This window comes from Nomascus leucogenys, chromosome 19 (genome assembly GCF_006542625.1).
Source record: "Nomascus leucogenys isolate Asia chromosome 19, Asia_NLE_v1, whole genome shotgun sequence".
NCBI lineage: Eukaryota > Metazoa > Chordata > Mammalia > Primates > Hylobatidae > Nomascus > Nomascus leucogenys.
In genome coordinates, this window is record NC_044399.1 from 29,256,163 (window position 1) to 29,279,287 (window position 23,125).

The following is a 23,125-nucleotide window of genomic DNA, read 5'->3' on the forward strand; positions in this document are numbered from 1 at the left end:
CCTCGCTGACTGCACCCCTCATTCCTAGGCTGGTCCTATGTCATGCTCTGATCTACCCTGCACCTTTCCCTCTGCCCTCCCCAGGCCTGCCCCAGGGGACAAGGAGCACAACAGTCACCCACAAATATTCTACATTTGCATCTTTGAAATCCGGTTACGTGACCTAAGGGCTTTGTCTGGTCAGTCCCCAGCCCACCTCAGCTGCATGGCTAGTCCCTACGCAGATCAAGAGGGATGAAAAATGGGAGATAGGGAGCAGGACAGACCCTCCAAGAAGGTTTTCTTTTTCCCCAGATTCTCTGGGCCAGAGATACCTGCATTTTCTCTTGCTTTGGGTTGGAAAGGAGGGAAGGAGGAAAAGGGGGAAGCACCCTTTGAGTGACACTAGGGCTTCTGTCCTGACCTTCCTCTGCTCCTGAAGGCTTTGGGCTACCCAAGGCCCCCTCCGCATTCAGCTCTCCCTTCTTCCAGCATTCAGTTGCAGAATTGCAACTTCCTGGTAAAAGAAGCTTTAGTAATATCACGATGGGAGGAAGGAGGACATAGTGAATAAGGAGGGAGGAGGCTACATCACACTGAGCAGCCCGCTCGGCACAGAGGGGAGGAGAACCTGCGGGGGTGGAGGAGAAGGTCTCATCCATGCCCCCCTTACTCCCCTTCCCCAGCCCCAGGGAATGTTTCATTTGCTAAATGAAGTCAATGTGGCCCAGATGTTGGGCAGCTGCCTCTGGAAGCAGTTCCCGTGCTGAACGGCAAAGAGGCCAAAGCAACGTGCGGAGCTGGCCTCTGCTGCTCTGGCAGCCCTCCTGGCCAGTGATAAACACAGCCTCCCAGCTCCCGCCTCTCCCCCCAGCCGGCCAGGGAGGTTGCCTTTTTAGGAAACTCAGCAGATCTGGAAAAGAAGCAGACAGAGAGACTGAGGGCGGGATTGGAGCGGTCATAAACTGGAGAGGGCTGGGACTTGCTGTGGGACAGAGAAGACGCCTCAGGTAGCTGAGCCGCAGCCAGGCCAGGAACTCAGGTAACCACCTGCTGGCCGGGCCAGTGACTCAGCCCCAGACTCTACAATCACCCAATCTCTTCAACCACATTCATCTCCCACCCCCACCCCATCAGCTCTTGCCAGCTCCAAATTTCCATCCCAGCCACAAACATAGCCATTCCCTCAGACACACTCATTCCCTAGGGCCCCAGACACAACAAACCCTCTGCCTGGACACAACTAACCCTTTCCTGTCCCCCTTCCGTCCTCACCAAGTAGGCCCAGCTCCTTTCCTCAACACCTGTGTGAGAAGGAAGGAAGGAAAGAAGAGAAAGAAAAATGTAAAGCTGGGGGGCCCAATCGTCAAAGAGAAGGGAAGAGAAAAGATCTTCTGACTAAACATCCCCACACACAAGCACAAGATTCCTCTTCTATTTGCCTTTTTTTTAAACCTCTAGGAAAAAGAAGTAAGCCAGCACCCCTTCCCAACCCCATCCATACCTATACCCCTTGCTGCCTCTCCTTTTGAGACCTGACACCCTGCCTCCCCGGGATATTCCACCCCAAGAAATGCAAGCAAAGGGCTGGGCATGGTGGCTCACACATGAAATCCCAGCACATTGGGAGGCTAAGGTGGGAGGATCTCTTGAGTCTAGGAATTCGAGACCAGCCTGGGCAACATAGTGAGACCCTGTCTCTACCAAAAAATTAAAAATAAACTATTTTTCTTAGGAAAAAAAGCAAGCAAAGTGTGAGAAAGGGCAGCAGTGGTTACAGAGAGGACAGGAGGTCGAGCCAAACTGGCAAGGGCCAGGGGCTATATGGTAGACTCGGGATAGTATTCCTAGCAACATCCCCATGACGGCTCCTCACCATGCATCAATGGGAAAAAGTCATCAAAGTTTTGCTTAGAAGGGACAAGGGGCATGTGTATTCAAGAGGGAGGTGATAACTTCATGGGTCTGTTTCTGCACAAAAGCAGCTTAGTCTGGAGAAGAAACAAGGTCTGGTATCTGCTCCTTACCTCATCAGAGCACCAGGCACACATGGGGCTCACAGCCAGGCACTGCTGGCAGGAGCTCACACCTCGCGTGGTACAGATGTTGGGCCCTGCAACAGACAGACAAAGGCATTAGCACCAGATTTGGCTCAGTGAAGGTACTTGCCTGCCTCATCCTTCTCAACTTTCCCAATGTCCAGGTTTACAGCTCTCAGGTGCACACAAACACACCCTAACCATACCACAGATGTCTACCAAATACAGGTTATTGGTAAGAAGGAGGAGGAGGAAAATCAGGGGAAACTCAACACTGCTCTCAACTGATGAGGCCACAGTGGTAACAAGTGATAGGGCAAGGCTGAGCCACGGACCCAAGTCTCAGATCGTAACTGATGGAAAGGCTTTAATTAACAACTGGTTTGACACCTACATTGTGCAAATGAAAATATCTCTGGGGCCCAGAAAAATGGCAATGTATCCCCTCTTCAGTCATTCTAGTGATATTCACAGCCACTACACAGGGGATCCAAGGCCCAGATGCACTAACATTAACACACAGCCTAAATACAGTGGGGGCGTGGAGGGTGAGGTGACTTTGGTGGCAGTGTCCCACTGGCTGGCAAAAGAAAAGCAAATTTGAAATCTTCTCAAGCATCTCAATACATATATCTTGGAATCCAACCATAAAATGCTCTAGGAGGAAGTGCAGAAATGTTAGAAAAGGCTGACTGATATACACTGAAAGAATATGGAATTTTAGAGTTGGATTTTGTGCTTGAATTCTGAATGTTCTTCCTACTAACTACTTCATGACCTTGGGCAACTCAACTAGCCTCTATGGGATGACAATATCTGTCTCACAGGATTTGTACAAGAATTCAGTGAGGTAAGAGGAAGCACTTGGTACACTATAAGGTGCTGTTCAAATGTGAACAGTCCTCATACTGTCAAAGGACAGAACAAAGGCTAGGAGGAGGAGCAGGAACAACCAGGAGAACCAAAATTACCTTGAGAAGCTCAGCCAGGAAGCCAAACCCAGGCATCTGCTTAGACAGAAGCCACTGTCCTCTCTAATTGCCTAGCTCAGCATTCCTGCTCCAGCCAGGTGAACCCTTCTTCCTGCAGTGCCTTAAGGAGGTTTTTTCCAATATAAGGAGCAGAATGTGAGGGACCTGTTCCTCTCCATGTCCCAGTTACCCTGACAGCTCCTTCATGCAGTTTTCCAAAGGGACCTCTTTGCCCCCAGCTGGTAAGACCAGCAAGCCTATTTTGGAGAAATCAGCCTGACCATTGCGATGTTTTCCCGGTGTCCCCAAAATTTCTCATTTAGCTGTCTCCATTCATTTTATTACAGTGTGACTGAATTCCCTACTTCCCAACACCTGGACAAAAACACACTCAGAAAATGAGTGTATACACACACACACACAATATTGTAAAGAAAAATTATGGCCGGGCGTGGTGGCTCATGCCTGTAATCCCCTTACTTTGGGAGGACGAGGCAGGCAGATCACTTGAGTTCAAGAGTTTGAGACCAGCCTGGCCAACACGGTGAAACTCCGTCTCTGCTAAAAAATACAAAATTAGCCGGGCATAGTGGTGCATGCCTGCAATCCCAGCTACTCAGGAGGCTGAGGCAGGAGCATCACTTGAACCAGGGAGGCAGAGGTTGCAGTTAGCTGAGATCATGCCACTGCACTCCAGCCTGGGTGACAGAGTGAGACTCCATCTCAGAAAAGAAAAAAAAGAAGGAAGGAAGGAAGGAAGGAGAAAGGAAGAAAGGAAGAAAGGACGAAAGAAAGAAAGAAAGAAAGAAAGAAAGAAAGAAAGAAAGAAAGAAAGAAAGAAAGAAAGAGAAAGGAAGGAAGAAAGAAAGAAAGAAAGAAAGAAAGAAAGAAAGAAAGAAAGAAAGAAAGAAAGAAGGAAAAAAATTATATAAAATTTGGAAAGAGGCAAAGAAAATACGAATGTCCTTTCAATGTAATGCAGAGTGTTGACTAGCTGACCCACCATGCTTAGGGATTATCTGATTTTCTAAGAGTATTTACCTATTATTTGGCTTCTATTAATCAGGATATTTTACAATACTGTAAGAGTAGATGTTGACTTATCGAAAACCATAAAAATGGAAATGACCACCATTGCACTCCAACCCCGGGCAATAGTGCGAGACTCCGTCTCAAAAAAGAAAAAGAAATGATTTTTGGTGAGAACAATGTATATTATTCTTTAAAAAAAAAAAAAAAAAAAAAAAAAAGGCCGGGCACGGTGGCTCATGCCCGTAATCCCAGCACTTTGGAAGGCCAAGGCGGGTGGATCACAAGGTCAGGAGATCAAGACCATCCTGGCTAACACAGTGAAACCCTGTCTCTACTAAAATACAAAAAATTAGCTGGGCGTGGTGGTGGGCGCCTGTAGTCCCAGCTACTCAGGAGGCTGAGGCAGGAGAATGGTGTGAACTCAGGAGGCAGAGCTTGCAGTGAGCCAAGATAGCGCCACTGCACTCCAGCCTGGGCGAGAGCCAGACTCCATCTCAAAAAAAAAAAAAAAAAAAAAAAATAGCCCAGGTGAGGTGGCTCATGCCTATAATCCCAGCACTTTGGGAGGCCGAGGCAGGTAGATCACCTGAGGTCAGGAGTTCAAGACCAGCCTGACCAACATGGTGAAACCCTGTCTCTATTAAAAATACAAAAAATTTGCCAGGCATTGGGGTGGGCGCCTGTAATCCCAGCTACTTGGGAGGCTACTCAGGAGGGGCAGGAGAATCACTTGAACCCAGGAGGCAGAGGTTGCAGTGAGCCGAGATCACGCCACTGCACTCTGCCTGGGCAACAAGAGCGAGACTCCGTCTCTAAATAAATAAATAAATAAATAAATAAGTGTTTGCTGTTTCAGCCACCCAGTTTATGGCATTTTGTTATAGCTGCTAGAACTGGCTAAGACAACATTTTAATCTAATCATGATCATATTGTGGTGTATAAGGTAAATTATTTAGATAAGAGAACAATGTATATTATTCTTATCCAACAACAATACCATTGATTTCTGTCTGGTAGAAAAGGTTATCCCCCACAGGTTAAGGTTTATTGCCTTGTAGAATATTAACCAATTTTGAATCTATTCACTAATTCACTTCAGCATTCCTTTGACTGATCAACTATAAATCTCCCTTCTTTGAAATTCCTTTTGAACTACCCCTAATGTCTTACTGGTTCTTTAACTACTAAAGTTGAATAAAATATTTTACAAATATGTCCTTTATATTTGTGTAGAAATCATAGTTTTAACTCTGTGAAAATTATACATACTTTAACAGTACCCATTTCAGGACCTTACTTGGGGGCCAGGAGGTCTAACAGAGTGAGTACACACAATGAGTAGACTGTCATCCTAATCGAGTCACCCACTAATAGTGTGGCCATGGGTGAATCATTTAACTCCTCTCAGCCTCCATTTCTTCAATACTAATATTCCTACCACATCATAATAATTTACGTGTCTGCCTTGACAACACTGCCACCCAACAGATTTTAAGTCCCTTTAGACCTGCTCTGCCCCCTGCCCAGCTCAGCTCCCGTTCTTACTCAGTGGAGATGCTCAGTAAATATGCACTGGGGCAAAATGAAAGGTAGGGGAATAGATGAAGTTTTGCTTTGCTTTTTTAAGCAACTGAGCTCATTTCTCAAAATTATGCATAGAATTCCAATATAAAACATGTAAATTGGCTGCAACAGTTCCTCAGGCAATTTAAACTTTCATTGTTCTCCCAAAAACCCTAGATTTTATGTGGAATCCTTGAAGCACCTCCTGGAAGTCCCAGGTTTCCTCAGAGCCTTGAGTCCATCTAACTTCAAAGGCCTTGCCCAACTTTAAAATTCTACAAGTGAGATGCCATTATGAGCCCATGAGTAACCTCTGGGGCTCCACTCTCTGACTTAACTACAACTTCAGAATGTAAGTGTGAGGCCCGTGAGTGGGAATGATGACACTGGTTCCAAGCCTGGCCTTAAAGCATCAAGGTCACCTCTGAGATGGGGCAGCCCTGAACCATGCAATGCCTATAATGAAAGAAAAGTAGCTGCTAGTTTCAGGATTCCTGAATGTTCACAACGAACAATGCAACCCAAGACTTCTCCCTGCATGAGCTGCCTGGCCATCTCTTAGCCTTATAATTGCTCTCTTCCCAGGAATATGTGGACATAGCCTCTCTTTTTCCCCTATCAGAAGACTTCTGAGAGGAGCACAGCCTGAACTATTTTAGGTATCTCCCTCCCTTTCTGGAGTTTCCATGGGAATTGGCATGCAAAGGGGTAATTCTGGACATAAATGCCATTGATACTCACAAGAGAGAGAAGCGCAAGGAGACATCAAGAAGGGTTAGAAGAGGGAAGAGGACCACAGGAGATATGGGCACTGCTATGGTTTGGCTGTGTCTCCACCCAAATCTCATCTTGAATTGTAGTACCCATAATCCCAACAGGTCATGAGAGGGACCCAGTGGGAGGTAATAGAATCACGGGGACGATTACCCTCATGTTGCTGTTCTCTTAATAGTAAGTTCTCACAAGATCTGATGGTTTAATAAAAGGCTTTTCCTCCCTTTGCTCAGCACTTCTCCATCCTGCCACCATGTGAAGAAGGATGTGTTTGCTTCCCCTTCCACCATGATTGTAAGTTTCCCAAGGCCTTCTCAGCCATGCTAAACTGTGAGTCAATGAAACCTCTTTCTTTTATAAATTACCTGGTATTGGGTATGTCTTTATTAGCAGTGTGAGAACAGACTATTACAGTAAATTGGCAATGGTAGAGTGGAGTGCTGCTATAAGGTACCAAAAATGTGGAAGTGACTTTGGAACTGAGTAACAGGCAGAAATTGAAACAGTCTGGAGGGCTCAGAAGAAGATAGGAAAATGTGGGAAAGTTTGGAGCTTCCTAGAAACTTGGAGGGCTCAGAATACAGGAAAATGTGGTAAAGTCTGGAACTTCCTAGGGCTGAATGACTTTGACCAAAATGCTGATAGTGATATGGACAATGAAGTCCAGGCTGAGGTGGTCTCAGAAGGAGATTAGGAACTTATTGGGAACTGGAGTAAAGGTCATGCTTCCTATGCTTTAGCAAAGAGACTGGCAGCATTTTGCCCCTGCCCTAGAGCTCTGTGGAATATTGAACGTGAGAGAGATGATTTAGGGTATCCGTCAGATGAAATTTCTAAGTAGCAAAGCATAAAGCAGCAGGAAGCAGAGCATAAAGGTGTGGAAAATTTGCAGCTTGATGATGTGATAGAAAAGAAAAACCCATTTTCTGTGGAGAAATTCAAGCCAGCTGCAGAAATAAGTAACGAGGAGCTGAATGTTAATTACCAAGACAATGGGGAAAATGTCTCCAGGGCATGTCAGAGACCTTCATGGTAGCCCCTCTCATCACAGGCACAGAGGCCTAGGAGGAAAAAATGGTTTCCTGGGCTGGGCCCAGGGCCTCCCTGCTACGTGCAGCCTAGGAAATTGGTGACCTGCATCCCAGCCACTCTAGCCATGGCTAAAAGTGACCAACATAGAGCTCAGGCCGTGGTTTTGGAGGATACAAGCCCCAAGCCTTGGCAGCTTCCATATGGTGTTGAGCCTACAGGTGCACAGAAGTCAAGAATTGATGTTTGGGAACCTCTGCCTAGATTTCAGAGGATGTATGGAAACACCTGGATGTCCAGGCAGAAGTTTGCTACAGGGCAGGGCCCTCATGGAGAGCCTCTGCTAGGGGAGTGCACAAGGGAAATATGGGTTGAGGCCCCCACATAGAGCCCCCCACTTGGGCACTGCCTAGAGGAGCTGTGAGAAGAGGGCCACCATCCTCCAGATCCCAGAATGGTAGATCCATTGACAGCCTGCACCATGTGCCTGGAAAAGCCGCAGACATTCAACGCCAGCCCATGAAAGTGGCTGGGAGAGAGGCTGTACCCTGCAAAGCCACAAGGGTGGAGCTGCCCAAGGCCATGGGAGCCCACCTCTTGCAACAATATGACCTAGGTGTGAGACATGGAGTCAAAAGAGATCATTTTGGAGCTTTAAGATTTGACTGCCCTGCTGGATTTCAGACTTGAGTGGGGCCAGTAGCCCGTTTGTTTTGGCCAATTTCTCCCATTTGGAATGGCTGTATTTACCCAGTGCCTGTACTCCCATTGTATCTAGGAAGTAACTAATTTGCTTTCAATTTTACAGTCTCATAGGCAGAAGGGACTTGCCTTGTCTCAGATGAGACTTTGGACTTGGACTTTCAGGTTAATCCTGGAATGAGTTAAGATTTGAAGGAACTGCTGGGAAGTCATGACTGTGTTTTGAAATGCGAGGACATGGGATTTGGGAGGGGCTAGGGGTGAAATGATATGGTTTGGCAGTGTGCCCCACCCCCCAAATCTCCTCTTGAATTGTAGTTCCCATAACCCTCATGTGTTGTGGGAGGGACCTGATGGGAAGTAATTGAATCATGGGGGCAGTTACCTCCATGCTGCTGTTCTCATGATATTAAGTGAGTTCTCATGAGATCTGATGGTTTTATAAGGGGCTTTTCTCCCTTTTGCTTGGCACTTATCCTTCCTGCCACCATGTGAAGAAGGACGTGTTTGCTTCCCCTTCCACCATGATTGTAAGTTTCCTGAGGCCTCCCCAGCCATGTTGAACTGTGAGTCAATTAAACCTCTTTCCTTTATAAACTACCAAATCTTGGATATGTTTTTATAAGCAGCATGAAAATGAACTAATGCAGACACTGTCAGATTACTTTTTAGGACTTTTCCCAGTCTATTCATTTAACCATCCATTCATTCTCAAATTAGCATTTCCCTATGAGTCCTTGACTTGTAGCCACAATAGAAAGCTTTGCAAGATACAAAATAAATAACACCAGGTCCCTCCCAGTGAACTAATGGTCCCTGACCCCAGAGGATAAAATTAGGTGCTAGGATTTGTTCTTTAGGAAATCATGCCTGCAGAGTCATGGTTACCCAGTCCCTTTATCCACTCTTTTTAATGAATCACAGGTTGATTTTATAAGAACCAATGAACCCCCATGATACCCCCAATGAAGTCCCGCTACCCAGGCAGGTTCCCTGGAATGCAGTGGTTAAAAGTGACTGACTCATCAGAAGTCTCTGCACTGAGCCCATGCTGATTCAATGAGTTGTTGTTCTGAGCCCACCCCTCCCTCCTGAACATGTGGAAGGAGTTGGACCTCTGTTTCCAGTCATTCATAAAGCCTATGTTCCTGCTCATTCCCTGGGGCCCAGACTCAGTCCTGCTAAAGTGAGAATCTTCACCATAATGTCACTTAAAGAACAAACAGCTCCTACCTCCTACCACCCCTTTCCTCTGACAGGTTAGCCAGAGCCAGGGAAAAGGTGGATCGACCCCAGTCTTCACAGGGTGGTTGTAAGGATGAAATAAACCAAACCCTGTAAAACTCTGAGCATAACAGCTGGAACACAGAAAGTACTCAATAAATGCTGCTGCTGCTGCTGCTGCAATTTATATTGGTTTTATTGCTGTTTTTATCCTGAGTCTCAAGTTGTTTAGGGCAGGTGAATACTTTTTTTCCTTGATGACATCATTCTAGGGGACACTAGATATGAAGTTAAGTATGCCCTGAGCAGAAGGAGTTGTGGGAGTGTGGAGCCAGAAAGTATCACACCAGGGTAAAATGTTTACTTGTCAGATCTGGCTTCTAAATGGGGTTAGGAATATTAGTCTTTGAAAATCCAGGCTCATGCCTGTAATCCCAGCATTCTGGGAGGCCAAGGCAGGAGGATTGCTTGAGCTCAGTAGTTGGCGACTAGTCGGGGCAACATAGTGAGACCCCCATCTCTATGAAAATTGTTATAAAAATTAGCTGGACATGGTAGCATGCACCAGTAGTCCCAGCTACTCAGGAGGCTGAGGCAGGAAAATCAGCTGGGCCTGGGAGGTTGAGGCTGCAGTGAGCTGTGATCGTGCCACTGCATTCCAGCCTGGGCAACAAAGTGAGACCCTGCCTCAAAAAAGTTTTTTGAAAATAAAAATTTTAATCCAATCAAGACCAGCCAAGAAGTTTGCCTGGAAAGTAGAAGTAGAAGGCTGTGGTTTGGCACATCAGCTTGAATCACAGAAGCAGAAGAGAGACAAAGGGTGGGAAAAATGGAGGAACAAAGGAAGAAAGGGAGGAAATTGGATCCAGTGGAAGTCATAATGCGTCAATGGGGGCTATTTTGAGGACATGTTGTCCAATGAGACAGGATGCTGGACTGTAGGAAGAGGCCACCCTAATGAGGACAGGGGACACAGGAGAGGGCTAAGTCAGAGTGACAGGTGTTTATCGAGAAGGGAGGATGTTCCACTAACACTATGGACATCTATCAGTCTGCCAGAAAGGAGTTCTAATCTGGGTCCCCAGCCCTGCCACTGACCTTTGACTGGTGACTTCCCAATTAGGTCCATGGGGACAGTGGGTGACTCACATGGTGCCTCATTGTAGTCACCTGGCCATGTGACTCATGAAAAAACAGAACATCGCATGTTTACTGTCCTACATAGGCACAAGTGGTTTCTCTAGAGCAAGTTGCTAAGAAAGTTTATTTTAATTTTGTTCCTTCCTTAAATGTAGCATCAGCTAAGTAACCCAAGGAAGGAGAAGGAGACAGGGAGGTGTAATTTAAGGTAACACACACCTCTGTGCTCTGAGCAAAAAGCTCCAGTAAGCATCACCCAAAGCTGTAGAGAACCCAGGCAACCATATTTCATCAAATCTAACACTATGGATATAGTATATATCCTGATTTCAGAGATTTAGAACTGTTTTTAAGTATATCAGAGCCAATTAAATACGGTATTTAACATTGGAAAACATTTGTGTTAACTTGCCTCCACCAATATTAAAATGTGTTATAAGTTGACTTATGTCCTCAAAAAAGATATGCTGAAGTCCTTACCCCAGTGCCCATGACCATGACCTTACAGAGAAATCAGGTCTTTGCAGATGTAATTAATTGATGTCGTTAGGGTGGGCCCTAATCCAACATGACTGATGTCCTTATGAGAAGAGGAAAACACCACACGAAGAGAGAGACATAAAGAGAGAATGCCACATGAGGCAGAGATTGGAGCGATACAGCCAGAAACTAAGGAACACCAAGGATTACCAGCCAACACCAGAAGCTAGGAAGGAGGAAAGATTCTACCCAGAGTCTCAGAGGGACCATGGGCCTGCTGACACCTTCATTTCAGATTTCTAGCTTCCAACAAAAATAAATTTCTGTTGTTTTATGCCACCCAGTTTGTGGTGCTTTGTTACAACAGCCCTAAGAAACTAATACAAAATGGATTTGCATCTCCATCATGTATATGGCATGATTTTGAAGAACATTGCCATGAAATACTTTGCATGATTGAAAAAAGCCAGCATGAAATGAAATTTTTGTTGCATTTAATCCACATATGGATAAGGTTTGAAAAATGATTACTTTAGCTGTACATTTTTCTATATATATATATCTCAATGGTGTCAGCATTCATTGATTCACTCATTCATTTACTCGACAAATATTCATTGAGCATCTACCTGTGCCAGGCACTCTCCTAGGCACTGGAGACACACTGATTAACTAAACAAAGACCCTGCTCTTTTGAAGCTTACATTTTAGTGAGGAAGATGATAACAAAAAATACACAACAAAAATGCACAATTTCAAACATTGGCAAACGCTGTAAGAAAATAAAACAGGATAAAGGAATAACAACCAATGAGGGAAAGGACTCTCTTTTAGAGCATGTGATCAGAAAAGGTCTCTCTGTGGAGCTGACATTTCAAAATGATGTTAAAGAGTGAATCATGGTAAGATCTAAGGCACAGACATTCCAGAAAGAACCCAAGACAAGACCTGGATGGACAACAGCCTGTTAAAGAAATAGCAGGCGGCGAAAGAAAGGAGGAAGAGAGAAGCACAGAGGAGGTTAGAGGAGCAGTTAGGGACCAGAACACTAGGAAGCTATAGGCCATGGTAGAGAGTGTGGCTTTTTCTCCACATAGTGGGAAGCCACTGGAGGAATCTGAGCAGAGGTGAGCACAAAAAGATCATCCTGGCTGCTGAGTGGAAGACAGAAAGAAGGGAAGCAAAAAGGAAAGAGACTTATTATTCAATTAGAAACGTACTAAAATAACCCAGGCAACAGAAGGCAGTGGATTTGGACGGTAGCGGAGCCAATGATGTGGTCAGACTGTAGATACGTTCCATCTAAAGACTTGCTGATGGATGGCTCATAGGGCATGAGGGTGTGAACAAATGTGAACCTGAAAGAGCCAATCCTTCGAGATAGATCCAGAGTGGCTAAGTGGGCCTAAATTTTAAATAGAGCAAAGCTGCCATTTGCTGACTAGAGGTCACAACCCACTTTGAGTTCCCTGAAAATCAACACCTCTGTTCAACTTTGGGACCTCCAGAGCTAACCTAAAATAACCAGTGAGGGCTCTGCTGCCTTGACCAATCAGGCCTCAGTTGTTTCAACCAAACAGAACTAAGCAAGTTGGAATTGTTCATTTGCATAAGTGGACCTCATCAGGATCCTGGGCAGGAACTTTCATTATAAACCCCCAATTCTGACACCAACAGTTGAGTTTCCCCAGTTTCCAAACTGTTCATTGGAATAAAGTCTTTCCTCCCAATTCCTTTTCAGAGAACTTTTGTTCACAAGGGAAAAACAGGAAGGATTTTTGTCTGAGCAAGTGGATTCCCTGTAGACAAAGTTCAAATGTCTTGACCACTGGCCATATCCTTTCATTGACCCTTCATGCAGTAAGAAAATAAAGCAGGATAGGCCGGGCATGGTGGCTCACACTGTAATCTTAGCACTTTGGGAGGCCAAGGCGGGTAGATCACCTGAGGTCAGGAGTTCAAGACCAGCCTGGCCAACATGGCGAAACCCTGTGTTTACTAAAACTACAAAAATTAGCTGGCCATGATGGCGTGTGCCTGTAATCCCAGCTACTGGGGAGGCTGAGGCAGGAGAATTGCTTGAACACTGGAGGCGGAGTTTGCAGTGAGCCAAGATCGTGCCACTGCACTCCAGCTTGTGTGATGGAGTGAGACTCTGTCTCAAAGGGAAAAAAAAGGGTGGGGGGGGGGCAGGGAATAGCAAGCAATGAGGCAAGGAGTCTCCTTTAGAGCATGTGGTCAGGAAAGGTCTCTCTGTGGAGCTGACGCTCCAAGATGATGTTAATGGGAAGATCTAGGGCAGGTCCTGTCCTTGTAAATGAAGCCAGATTATGTCTGGTTATCATCTCCAATGAGGTTAATTAGGTCGCCATGTGCTGAAGACTGCATAAAGCCCACCCTGGGACAGAGTCCTGTCTTCTCTAAGGTCGTGGTCTAAAATTAACACCCAGCTCCTGAGAAATGTGGTAAGGCAGGGGCAGTAAAACAACAGACACGGTGGATATGGCAGAAAAAGCAAGCAAAGCAGCAGGAAACCTCACATCTAAAGCCTTCTTTGCCCTTCCTCTGGCCGTATGACCTCAAGCACATCCCTTCATCTCTCTGGTGCTCTCTCTAAGGCCCAGTGCCTCTTTGAGTCTATGTCACATTCATAGTCAAGAAGATATAACTGCTCTGTAGTATTTAATGGGTTTAACCAGCCACATCAGCCAAGCACTGCTTGGCTCCAAACAGCTGCTTCCTTTCCACAGTGCTCCCAAGTTGTTAGGATTAAATGACATAACACATATGAAAGAACCTTCTATAGCGGATGCTCAATAAATGTTCATTTCCTTCCGCCTTACTTTCACTCTAGTCACTTCCTACACCAGGAATCCCCATCCCCTCGCCTCCACCTCAGGGTCAGACGTGAAAGGGCCCTTTGTCTCTAACAGGATATAGTGAAGAAATCACTCTGGGCAGGAGACAAGAGCCCCCAGGGAGAGACCCAACCAATGCCACTAAGCCAGTTGTATGATCTTGGACAAGTCACTTCACTTCTCAGGAACTCCCTTTTTGCTTTTTCGTAAAACAAACAGGTGTCAAATTAGATGACCTTCAAGGTGCTGCCCATCCTGGAAGTATCCTGTCTTCCAGCCAGAAAGCATCAATAGGGGGACTCATACCCTAGAAAGCCTAGCAACCCCAGGCATGAGAACCCTCAAGCAATGCACAAGTGGCCATTTCTTCCTGATGGCCTGATATTTGACTCAAATGCTGCATCTCAAGAGTTCTGGAAAATTTTAGTAGCATGGACCCCACCTCTAATCTGACTCATTCAGTATACAGAAGAAGCAGGTCTGTACCAAGCTGTCCAAGGCTCAGCCCAGGGGTGCCCTATTGGTGACCTCGTTGGCATCCTGTTGTCCAGAAGGCTGCAGCCTTCCTCCCCCAGCTCATGTGTTATGGATGTGGACAGCAGGCCGTGGTGCTATCACCAGTCCTTACTGCCAGCCTGGCTTGGTAGGAAAGCAAACTGGTTCAACTGTTTTGGAGGACAAATTGACAACATCTATTAAAATTTAAATTTAAAATATGCATGCCCTTTGACCCACCAACTTTCAGAAACACTTGAACAAAGGTGCATAATAAACGAATAAGGATATCCCCTGCAGCTTTATTTGTAGTAGCAAATAATTGGGAATGACCCCAATGTCTGCCAACAGGGAATTGGTTAAGTAAATTCTGATATATTCATATAACCAACAGTATGCCTTATGGCTAGAATTATAGCTCTTGGGATAAATAATGGAAAGCCATAAACTGACATAAAAAGATGCCCAGAGTATATTATTAAGAGACAATGGGCCAGGTGTGGTGGCTTATGCCTGTGATCCCAGCACTTTGGGAGGCTGAGGAGGGTGGATCACCTGAGATCAGGAGTTCAAGACCAGCCTGGCCAACGTGGCCAAATCCTGTCTCTACTGAAAATACAAAAAATAGCTGGGCGTGGTGGCAAATGCGTGTGATCCCAGCTACTCTGGAAGCTGAGGCAGGAGAACTGCTTGAACCCAGGAGGCGGAGGTTGCAGTGGGCCGGGATCGTGCAACTGCACTCCAGCCTGGGCAACAGAGTGAGACTCCGTCTCAAAAAAAAAAAAAAAAAAGACAATGATCCTATTATTGATTATCCTATTTGAGAAATAACAATAATGATAAATAATTATCTATGTTGACAAATACATAGAAAAAAACTCTGCAGTAACTATCAACAGTGGTTATCTTTAAGGACAAGACTGCAAGAACTGGTACTTGTACTTTCTGCATTATATTTCTGAGCTGCCTTTTTTTTAATAATAAGCTTAATTACTTTTATACACTAAAAGAAAATTAAAGCTAATTTGAAATGTGATCTGTTCTGCCTCCCTGTCGACATTTGCATTTATTTAAATGTAGGCTCCCCAGAGTCTGCTGGGCTTTCTACAAACTGCACCTTCAGCATCAAAACCTCTTGGAATGGCAAACTCAGCAGGAACACAAGAATGAGCTTTGGGGTATGGTTTGCATGAGGAGATGCTGGTCAAGGGATATAAATTTTTAGTTAGACAAGAGGAATAAGTTCAAGAGATCTACTGTACAACATGGTGACTATAGTTAATAACCATATGTCATCTACCTGAAAATTGCTGAGAGGAGATTTTTAAGTGTTCTCACCACAAATAAATGATAAGTATGTGTGTGAGGTAATGCATATATTATTTAACTTCATTTAACCATTCCACAATGTGTACATATTTCAAGACATCATGTTGTACATCATAAATATATATAATTTTTATTTGTCGATTTTAAACAATAATAATGATAAAAGAGAATGGAAAAAAAAAGGAATAAACTTTGTCAGGCCCACTCTCACAGCCTTCAAGAACTGCCCAGGGCAGCATGGTCTGTTCTCAACTTGTGGAAGTCCCAGAAAGGAAACACCACCCTCCCCTCCACTGGGGATTGGTCAAACGTGCTCCTTGCAGGCGGCTCCGGCAAAGGCTCAATCTGGAGTTCAACACGTGCGATGGCTAAAGTTGGGGTTTGGAGCCATCAGTGAATCTCACAGACCCAGGTTTCTCTATCCAAAAATTCCATTAGCAAAGAGACGTAAGGTTGACTACAGGGACTTTTTAAGTGGCTACTGAATGTGTCTTTTGCCAAACTTCTGGAACTCTCTTCTAGTGCAGTTTTTCAAGCTTGATTTTAACCGCAGGATCTTCCTTTTTTCCCAAAGAAATCCTTACATGAAATCCAAATTGTTAATTAGTTAAAGGAGTTCCACTTGAAGGTGGTGGGGAGGGGCAGGAGCAAATTGAAGTATCTCCCTTCATCTTCTCTGTCCCACTTTGCAGCCCCTGGGACACCAAGAGACTGAGGCCTAAAGGTAAGGTGACTTGTTCGAAGTCACCCAGCAAGCTGATGAAAAAGCCTGCAGAACGGTGAATCGAATGTAGGTTTCTTAATTCCAGATACATTGTTCTTTCCACACTGAGCTTTTTTCTATATGAAAGGAAGTACTATATATCATGGGTTTAAGTAAAGGAATACACACACACACACACACACACACTCACACACACACAAATAATCATAAATGCGAGGGGAAATGTCTAAATAGAACACACCACCTGATTAATATGAACATTATAGCGGAATAGAATTAGAAGGGAACCAGCAATTTTAATGACTGACAATGATCCTATGTGGATGAACCTATTTGAGAAATAACAATATTTGTTTTGTTTTGCTCTGTTTTTTGAGACAGAGTTTCGCTCTTGTTGCCCAGGCTGGAGTGCAATGGCTCAATCTCGGCTCACTGCAACCTCTGCCTCCTGGGTTCAAGCGATTCTCCTGCCGCAGCCTCCCGAGTAGCTGGGATTACAGGCTCCCACCACCGTGCCCAGCTGATTTTGTATTTTTAGTAGAGACGGGGTTTCTCCTTGTTGGTCAGGCTGTTCTCAAACTCCTGACTTCAGGTGATCCACCCACCTCGGCCTCCCAAAGTGCTGGGATTACAGGCATGAGCCACAGTGCCCAGCCGAGAAATAACAATATTTGTTATTTTGACTTCTTTAAAATGAACATCACCTCATTTTTCCTCTTTCTTTCTCTCCTTGAATATTTAAATATCTTCACTAACTGAACTAAGAAATTGAACTAACTCAACTATAAAACTGAGAGAGGGGGGTTAGTAAATAGTCTTTTCATGGGAACATGACAGAAAAACAGAAGACATCTGGAGTTAGATCTAGTGTTAGAATCTGTCTAGCAAGCTTTCTGGTTTTGGCCAAAAAGCCACCCACCCACCCACTACCCCAAAAAAAGAGAAAAAAGGCCAGGCACAGTGGCTCACGCTTGTAATCCCAGCACTTTGGGAGGCCGAGGCGGGTGGATCACGAGGTCAGGATATCGAGACCATGGTGAAACCCCGTCTCTACTAAAAAATACAAAAAATTAGCCGGGCACAGTGGCGGGCGCCTGTAGTCCCAGCTACTCGGAGAGGCTGAGGCAGGAGAATGGCGTGAACCCGGGAGGCGGGGAGCTTGCAGTGAGCCGAGATCGCGCCACTGCACTCCAGCCTGGGCGACAGAGCGAGACTCCGTCTCAAAAAAAAAAAAGAAAAAGAAAAAAAAAGTTGAGTGGATTGTTTTTCCAGAGATGCTACCAAAAATGTAAAAATGTAGAATAGCCCCAGGTTTACTTAACAACTTCTGACTCCAAGCATCATGACATACAATATTTGGCCACAAAATATCTGTTACTCCTATGAGCAAGAATAATAAGTGTTGGTTGCTACAAAATCCTCTCTAATATCCTGAAGTCTTTAACTACTTAGCACATGGAAAATCTAATGGCTTATATATAGCCGAATACATCCATCCAATTAGAAAATTTAGAAGCTGAAAGCTGGGCAGCACCTCCAAGGTTTAATGGATCCAGCCCCACTGCTTTCAGGGTAACTGTTCCAACATGGAGGATGATGGAGTGGCCTCAGACAACATCTTAGAGTTACTGATAGATGCAGCATCATAGATTAACCCCAAATGTATTGTGCTAAGTGAAAGAAACCAGACTGAAAGTCTATACACTGCATGATTTCATTTATATGACATTTTGTAAAACATAGAACTGCAGGGACAGGAAACAGATCAGCGGTTGCAACTGACGAGGGTTGAGGGTATGGTATCGATTACAAAAGAGCTGGGGGGTACCTGGCACAGTAGCTCACGCCTGTAATCCCAACACTTTGGGAGGCCGAGGTGGGCAGATTGCCTGAGCTCAGAAGTTCGAGACCAGCCTGGGCAATATGGTGAGACCCTGCCTCTATAAAGAAAAAGAAGGAAAAAAAGAGCTTGGGGGAATTTGGGGGGATGATGGAAATATTCTGTATCTTGATAATGGCAATGGTTACTTGACTGTATGCATTTGTCAAAATTCATAGAACTGTATGCACTAAAAAGGGTGAATTTTACTGTACATAAATTATACCTGAATTATCTAACCAAAAAAAAAAGAGTGTTTCTGGTGAGACTGTGTGCATGGACAGAAAGGCAGATGCTATCACTTTTTTGCTGAAGAGTCTCACGTTTCAATAAATGCCAGCAGTTCCCACACGGGGAATACGCAGTTCCCCTAAACAGAGTCATTTCCCTGCTCCCACCGTCATTTCCACCAGTGGCCTGAGCTCCATCAGGCACAATGAAGGTCCCACTCAGGAAGGGCCAAGGTTCAGGAAGAGGGAGCAGAGGCGATGGGGTGGGGCAGCAGGCCCACTCTGTGGGCAGCAAAGAAGGCTGGGTAAAACGAAGCGGTTCATCCCCGAAGCTGCTCAGTCACTCCCTCGGTTAATTATCTGCCTGCTGATTCATGAGTTGTGGTTCCTGTGGGCATGCTTCCTGGAGATTTCTGCCAACAAGGGAAGAAGGGTTCTTGGGACTGGGAGGGGATGATAACCAGAGATCCCACGTAGGTGGGGAGCTTTGGAGGAGAAATTTCGATCAGGAAATTCTAAAGTCATAGCCAGACTCCCCCTCCTCACTGTGGTGTGCTTGACCCATCTTATGATCTTCCCAAGAGACCTCTGTCACTCCTCACCTTTGCCCTCACACCCACACGTCCAAGGCGGAGAAAGGAGAATGTTGCCCTTCTAATGGCTCCTCCCAGGAGGGAAAAAAAGGCAGACACTTTACAGAGGATCCATTGAGTTTTTCATACTCTCAGATCACAGGTCTAAATGGTGCAACAGTGCGGCAGCCCAAATGCCCAAAGAATTCATGATCTTGGCTATGTTTTAATACCCTCCAGATTATCCAAACGGAGCACTTGAGGATCTTACATGAATGAGTGCAAATATCCAAATATTGGGTTTCTTAAAGGGAGGCACATCATCTATAGATGCCTTTTCATAGCATTCCATAGATATTTATTTTGCTGCCTATGTGCCAGGCAGTGGGCATAGAGTATTGAACAAAATAGACATGACCCTCTCCTCATGGAACTTGAAATCTTATAGATCCTTTTATCTTCCTCTTTTTTCAGATACAGGGCTTGAAGTTTTCTCATGGGTAAAGCAAATGTATAAGCCTTTTTCCTTCTTGGCTTCTTCTGTGGATTCTTGCCAGGTTAGAGTAGCTGAGATACGCCAAGCCAGCAAGGAGGAACGAGTTGAAATAAGACGGACCCCTCTCTCACATATGTGTGGGGAAAGGGACCCCGTCAGTTTCATTCTGGAAGCCTGCATAGCGCATATGCATGAAGCAGTAACAGCTTTTGCCTCCGATACATGGTAGATAGCATGGATAGGAAGAATAATGACAATAGTAGTTGTCATTTATTAAACACTTATCTTGTGCCTCTGTTTCATTTAATCAGCCTAATCATAGGCATTGTTTCCTCTGCCTTACAAATGAGGAAACTGAGGACTCAAGAGATTAAGTAACTTATTTAAGGCCACACAGCCTACAGGAGACAAAGTCAAGAATCAAACCCACATCTTACTGGCTTTAAACCATAGCGCTCCCTTTCCGAAGCCAACAAGCCTTCCTGCTGTGTTTCTCCAGGACCTGAGGATTCCTGCAGAGGGCTTCGATTGGAGAGTTTCTAGGATATAAACTCCAGAAGAGAAATAAGCACCTCAGCTTAGACCTAATTAGGTCAGAATAAAAACCTAAACACGAGGAAGACAAAAAACCCATACTTCATGGGTGAAGCTAAAAAGATCATCTTTGTACATAAAATAAAAAACTTGATGCTATCCTCAATCAACCTCTCTTCTCCCGAAAGCAGACTCTGCTACTCTGGGACAACCTCTCTGTGCCACTCAGCTCTTTCTGTGCCCCTTCAACACTTGGAGTCCCAACACAACTCTCCTACTCTCATCCCACCATCTGCTTCCCCAGGGATCTGAGGACCCTGCCACCAACACTGGGATGGCAGATATAAATATAGTAGAAACTGCTTTGCGGGGTTGGGGGTGAGGTATTACTCTGGAAGTCTGACTTTGGAGCCCCTACCCTTAATCAGAACTGTACACTGCTTCTCAGACAGAGTGTGGGGCTAGCTCAGCACAACCCATCACCACTTCTGGAATCGCCCCAATCACAAGATTAATCTGTGAACAGATCTCCTAAGGATTTTTTTTTTTATTTTAGTAGAGATTAGGTCTCACTATGTTGCCCAAGCTGGTCTCGAACTCCTGGGCTCAAGCAATCCTTCTACTTCCACTTCCCAAAGTGGTGGGATTACAGGCATGAGCCACCGTGCCTGACCAGATATCTTAAAGGATCTTTTAATGCAAACTTAGGTATGTCAATGCAGTGGAATCCAATACACTCCAAAGTGAATTTAGAAGACTGTGAATGTGAAAAATTTTTAATGACAGCAAAAATTGTTGTAAGTGCATGGAAGCAAGCATCTCATCTTGGACAAGGCAAGGATACCTTTTTTTTTTTTTTTTTTTTGACTGAGTTGCCCTGGTGGATTTCTCCATTCCCTGCATCAATAGCCAGCAGCATCTGACCCAAGGCTCCACATGTCCCAGGGCAGAATGCTGGAGATTCCTATTTCTGTGTCATAGTCATCAGACTGCTCACTGCAAGCTAACACTATCAGCTGATCTGTTTTAGTCCCTGTCACATAGGAAATGCAGCAATAACCACTGCAATATTCCCCTATATATCAACTGCAATCCCTCCTTCAAGATACTCTTGGCCGGGTGCGGTGGCTCACACCTGTAATCCCAACACCTTGGGAGGCCAAGGCAGGCGGATCACGGGGTCAAGAGATCAAGATGATCCTGCCAACATGGGGAAATCCCGTCTCTACTAAAAATACAAAAATTAGCTGGGTGTGGTGGGTGCCTGTAATCCCAGCTACTGGGGAGGCTGAGGCAGGAGAATCGCGTGAACCCGGGAGGCAGAGGTTGCAGTGAGCCGAGATCGCGCCACTGCACTCCAGCCTGGCGACAGCGAGAGTCCATCTCAAAAAAAAAAAAAAAAAAACAAGATATCCTTGCCCTGTCCAGGATGAGTTATACGTCTATACATACACAGAAGAGTCTTGAAGGGAATCACTGAAGTATTTTCAAATAGTTTATCTTTGAAGTGAACTTATCAACAAATCTTCCCTTTTTAAAATAAATCCTGGCCAGGTGCGGTGGCTCACGCCTGTATTCCCAGCACTTTGAGAGGCTGAGGTGGGCGGATTACTTGAGGCCAGCAGCTCCAGACCAGCCTGGCCAACATGGTGAAACCCCGTCTCTATTAAAAATACAAAAATTAGTCGGCCGTGGTGGCAGGCGCCTGTAATCCCAGCTACTCGGGAGACTGAGCCAGAAGAATCGCTTAAACCCAGGAGGCAGAAGTTGCAGTGAGCCAAGAATCCACCACTGCACTCCAGCCTGGGCGACAGAGCGAGATTCCGTCTCTAAATAAATAAATAAATAAATAAATAAATAAATAAATAACAATAAAATACAAATCCCTTCTGCAGGGTGTAGATTGTTTTACGAGTACTACAGTTTTTATTAAAAATACTCACATGCACTCTTGTGTCATCCTCTGAGGCAGGGGCGGCTCCAGCAGACCAGCAGCCAGGGTTTCTCTCCATCCCAGGCAAAATCACCAAGGACTCAGAGAGGACCACGGGCAGCAACCCCGGGCTGTGCCTGCTCCATCCCTCCACCTGTGTCCCCAGCACCAAAGAGGCCGAATGCCAATTGCCCTGACGGCTGACGGTGTGCGCAGCAGCCAGAGACAAAGCCAAGGATCCCACCGGCCCAAGGGAGCCTTTTCATGGCTCCCCGAATACACTAGAGATTTTTCGGGTGCAGGGTCTGCCCTGGGAGCAGAGACACTGGAGGAGGCAAAGCCCTCATCCTGCTCCAAAACAATCCCGCAGGAAGCCAAGTTGAAGGAAAAAAAAGAAAGAAAAAAAAAGGAAAAGAAAAAACCTTCTGGAGAAAGCGTAACAGGAGAAATTGGAAATGTGAGGAAACTGGCAAACCCGCGCGCGCGCACGCTCTCACCCAGGAAGCTACAGCGGCATCCCTCTGCCAAGGCGCGGGAATAACCCCCGGAAGTCCCACCTCGCCTTGGCTCCTGGGCCAGTCGTCCTTGGCCCGACCAAGACCACCCGCACCCGAGGAATTCCCAGCGCAGACGCGCGGGACCAGCCCTCCGGGTTTCCCGGCTCCAAGTCCGCAACTTGACGGCGGCGCAGACTTGGGGCAGCTGCGACGCTGCCGAGCCGGAGCCTCACTTACCTCCTACGCCAACGCCCGCCAGCGCCCCCAGCGCCAGCACAGTCGCCCAGAGCGGCCGGGGCCGCGGCCGCGCTCGCATCTCGTCCACCTCCTGCGGCGCTCCACCCGCCCCACAGTGAGCGCCGCCGTCCGCGGCCGCTTTTCCCGCAGCGGGAGGGGAGGGGACGCGGTGGGTGGGACGCAACGGGGGCGGGCCGCAGACTCGCGCTTCCTCCCCTCGGGCTTTTCTAGACCCTGCGCCTGAGAGGGAGCGGTGGGAAACTGCTACTCCACTCCCGCCGCCTCCCTCGTCTCGCCCACGAGGACCCACCTGCCAGCCGGGTCGTCAGCGCATCCTGGTCCCGGGGGTCCGCGACTGGGCACTTGGTGTGCTCAGAAAGGCCAGGAGGCTGTGGCCCCTCTCTAGA

At 46.0% G+C, this 23,125-nt stretch overlaps 1 protein-coding gene across 1 annotated transcript in view; it reads right to left on the reverse strand.

Annotated features, from left to right (window-relative positions):
• Window positions 1-22,811, reverse strand: part of ITGB3 (integrin subunit beta 3) — a 57,368-nt gene extending 34,557 nt beyond the window's left edge. Inside the window, exons 1-2 of the mRNA XM_003270698.4 lie at window positions 22,719-22,811; window positions 2,007-2,092 (exon numbers count right to left, since the gene is read on the reverse strand). Of these exons, the coding sequence (XP_003270746.1) occupies window positions 2,007-2,092; window positions 22,719-22,797 (165 nt within the window). The 5' untranslated portion in view covers window positions 22,798-22,811. The remainder of the gene's footprint in view (window positions 1-2,006; window positions 2,093-22,718) is intronic.
• Between the last annotated feature and the right edge of the window lie 314 nt (window positions 22,812-23,125).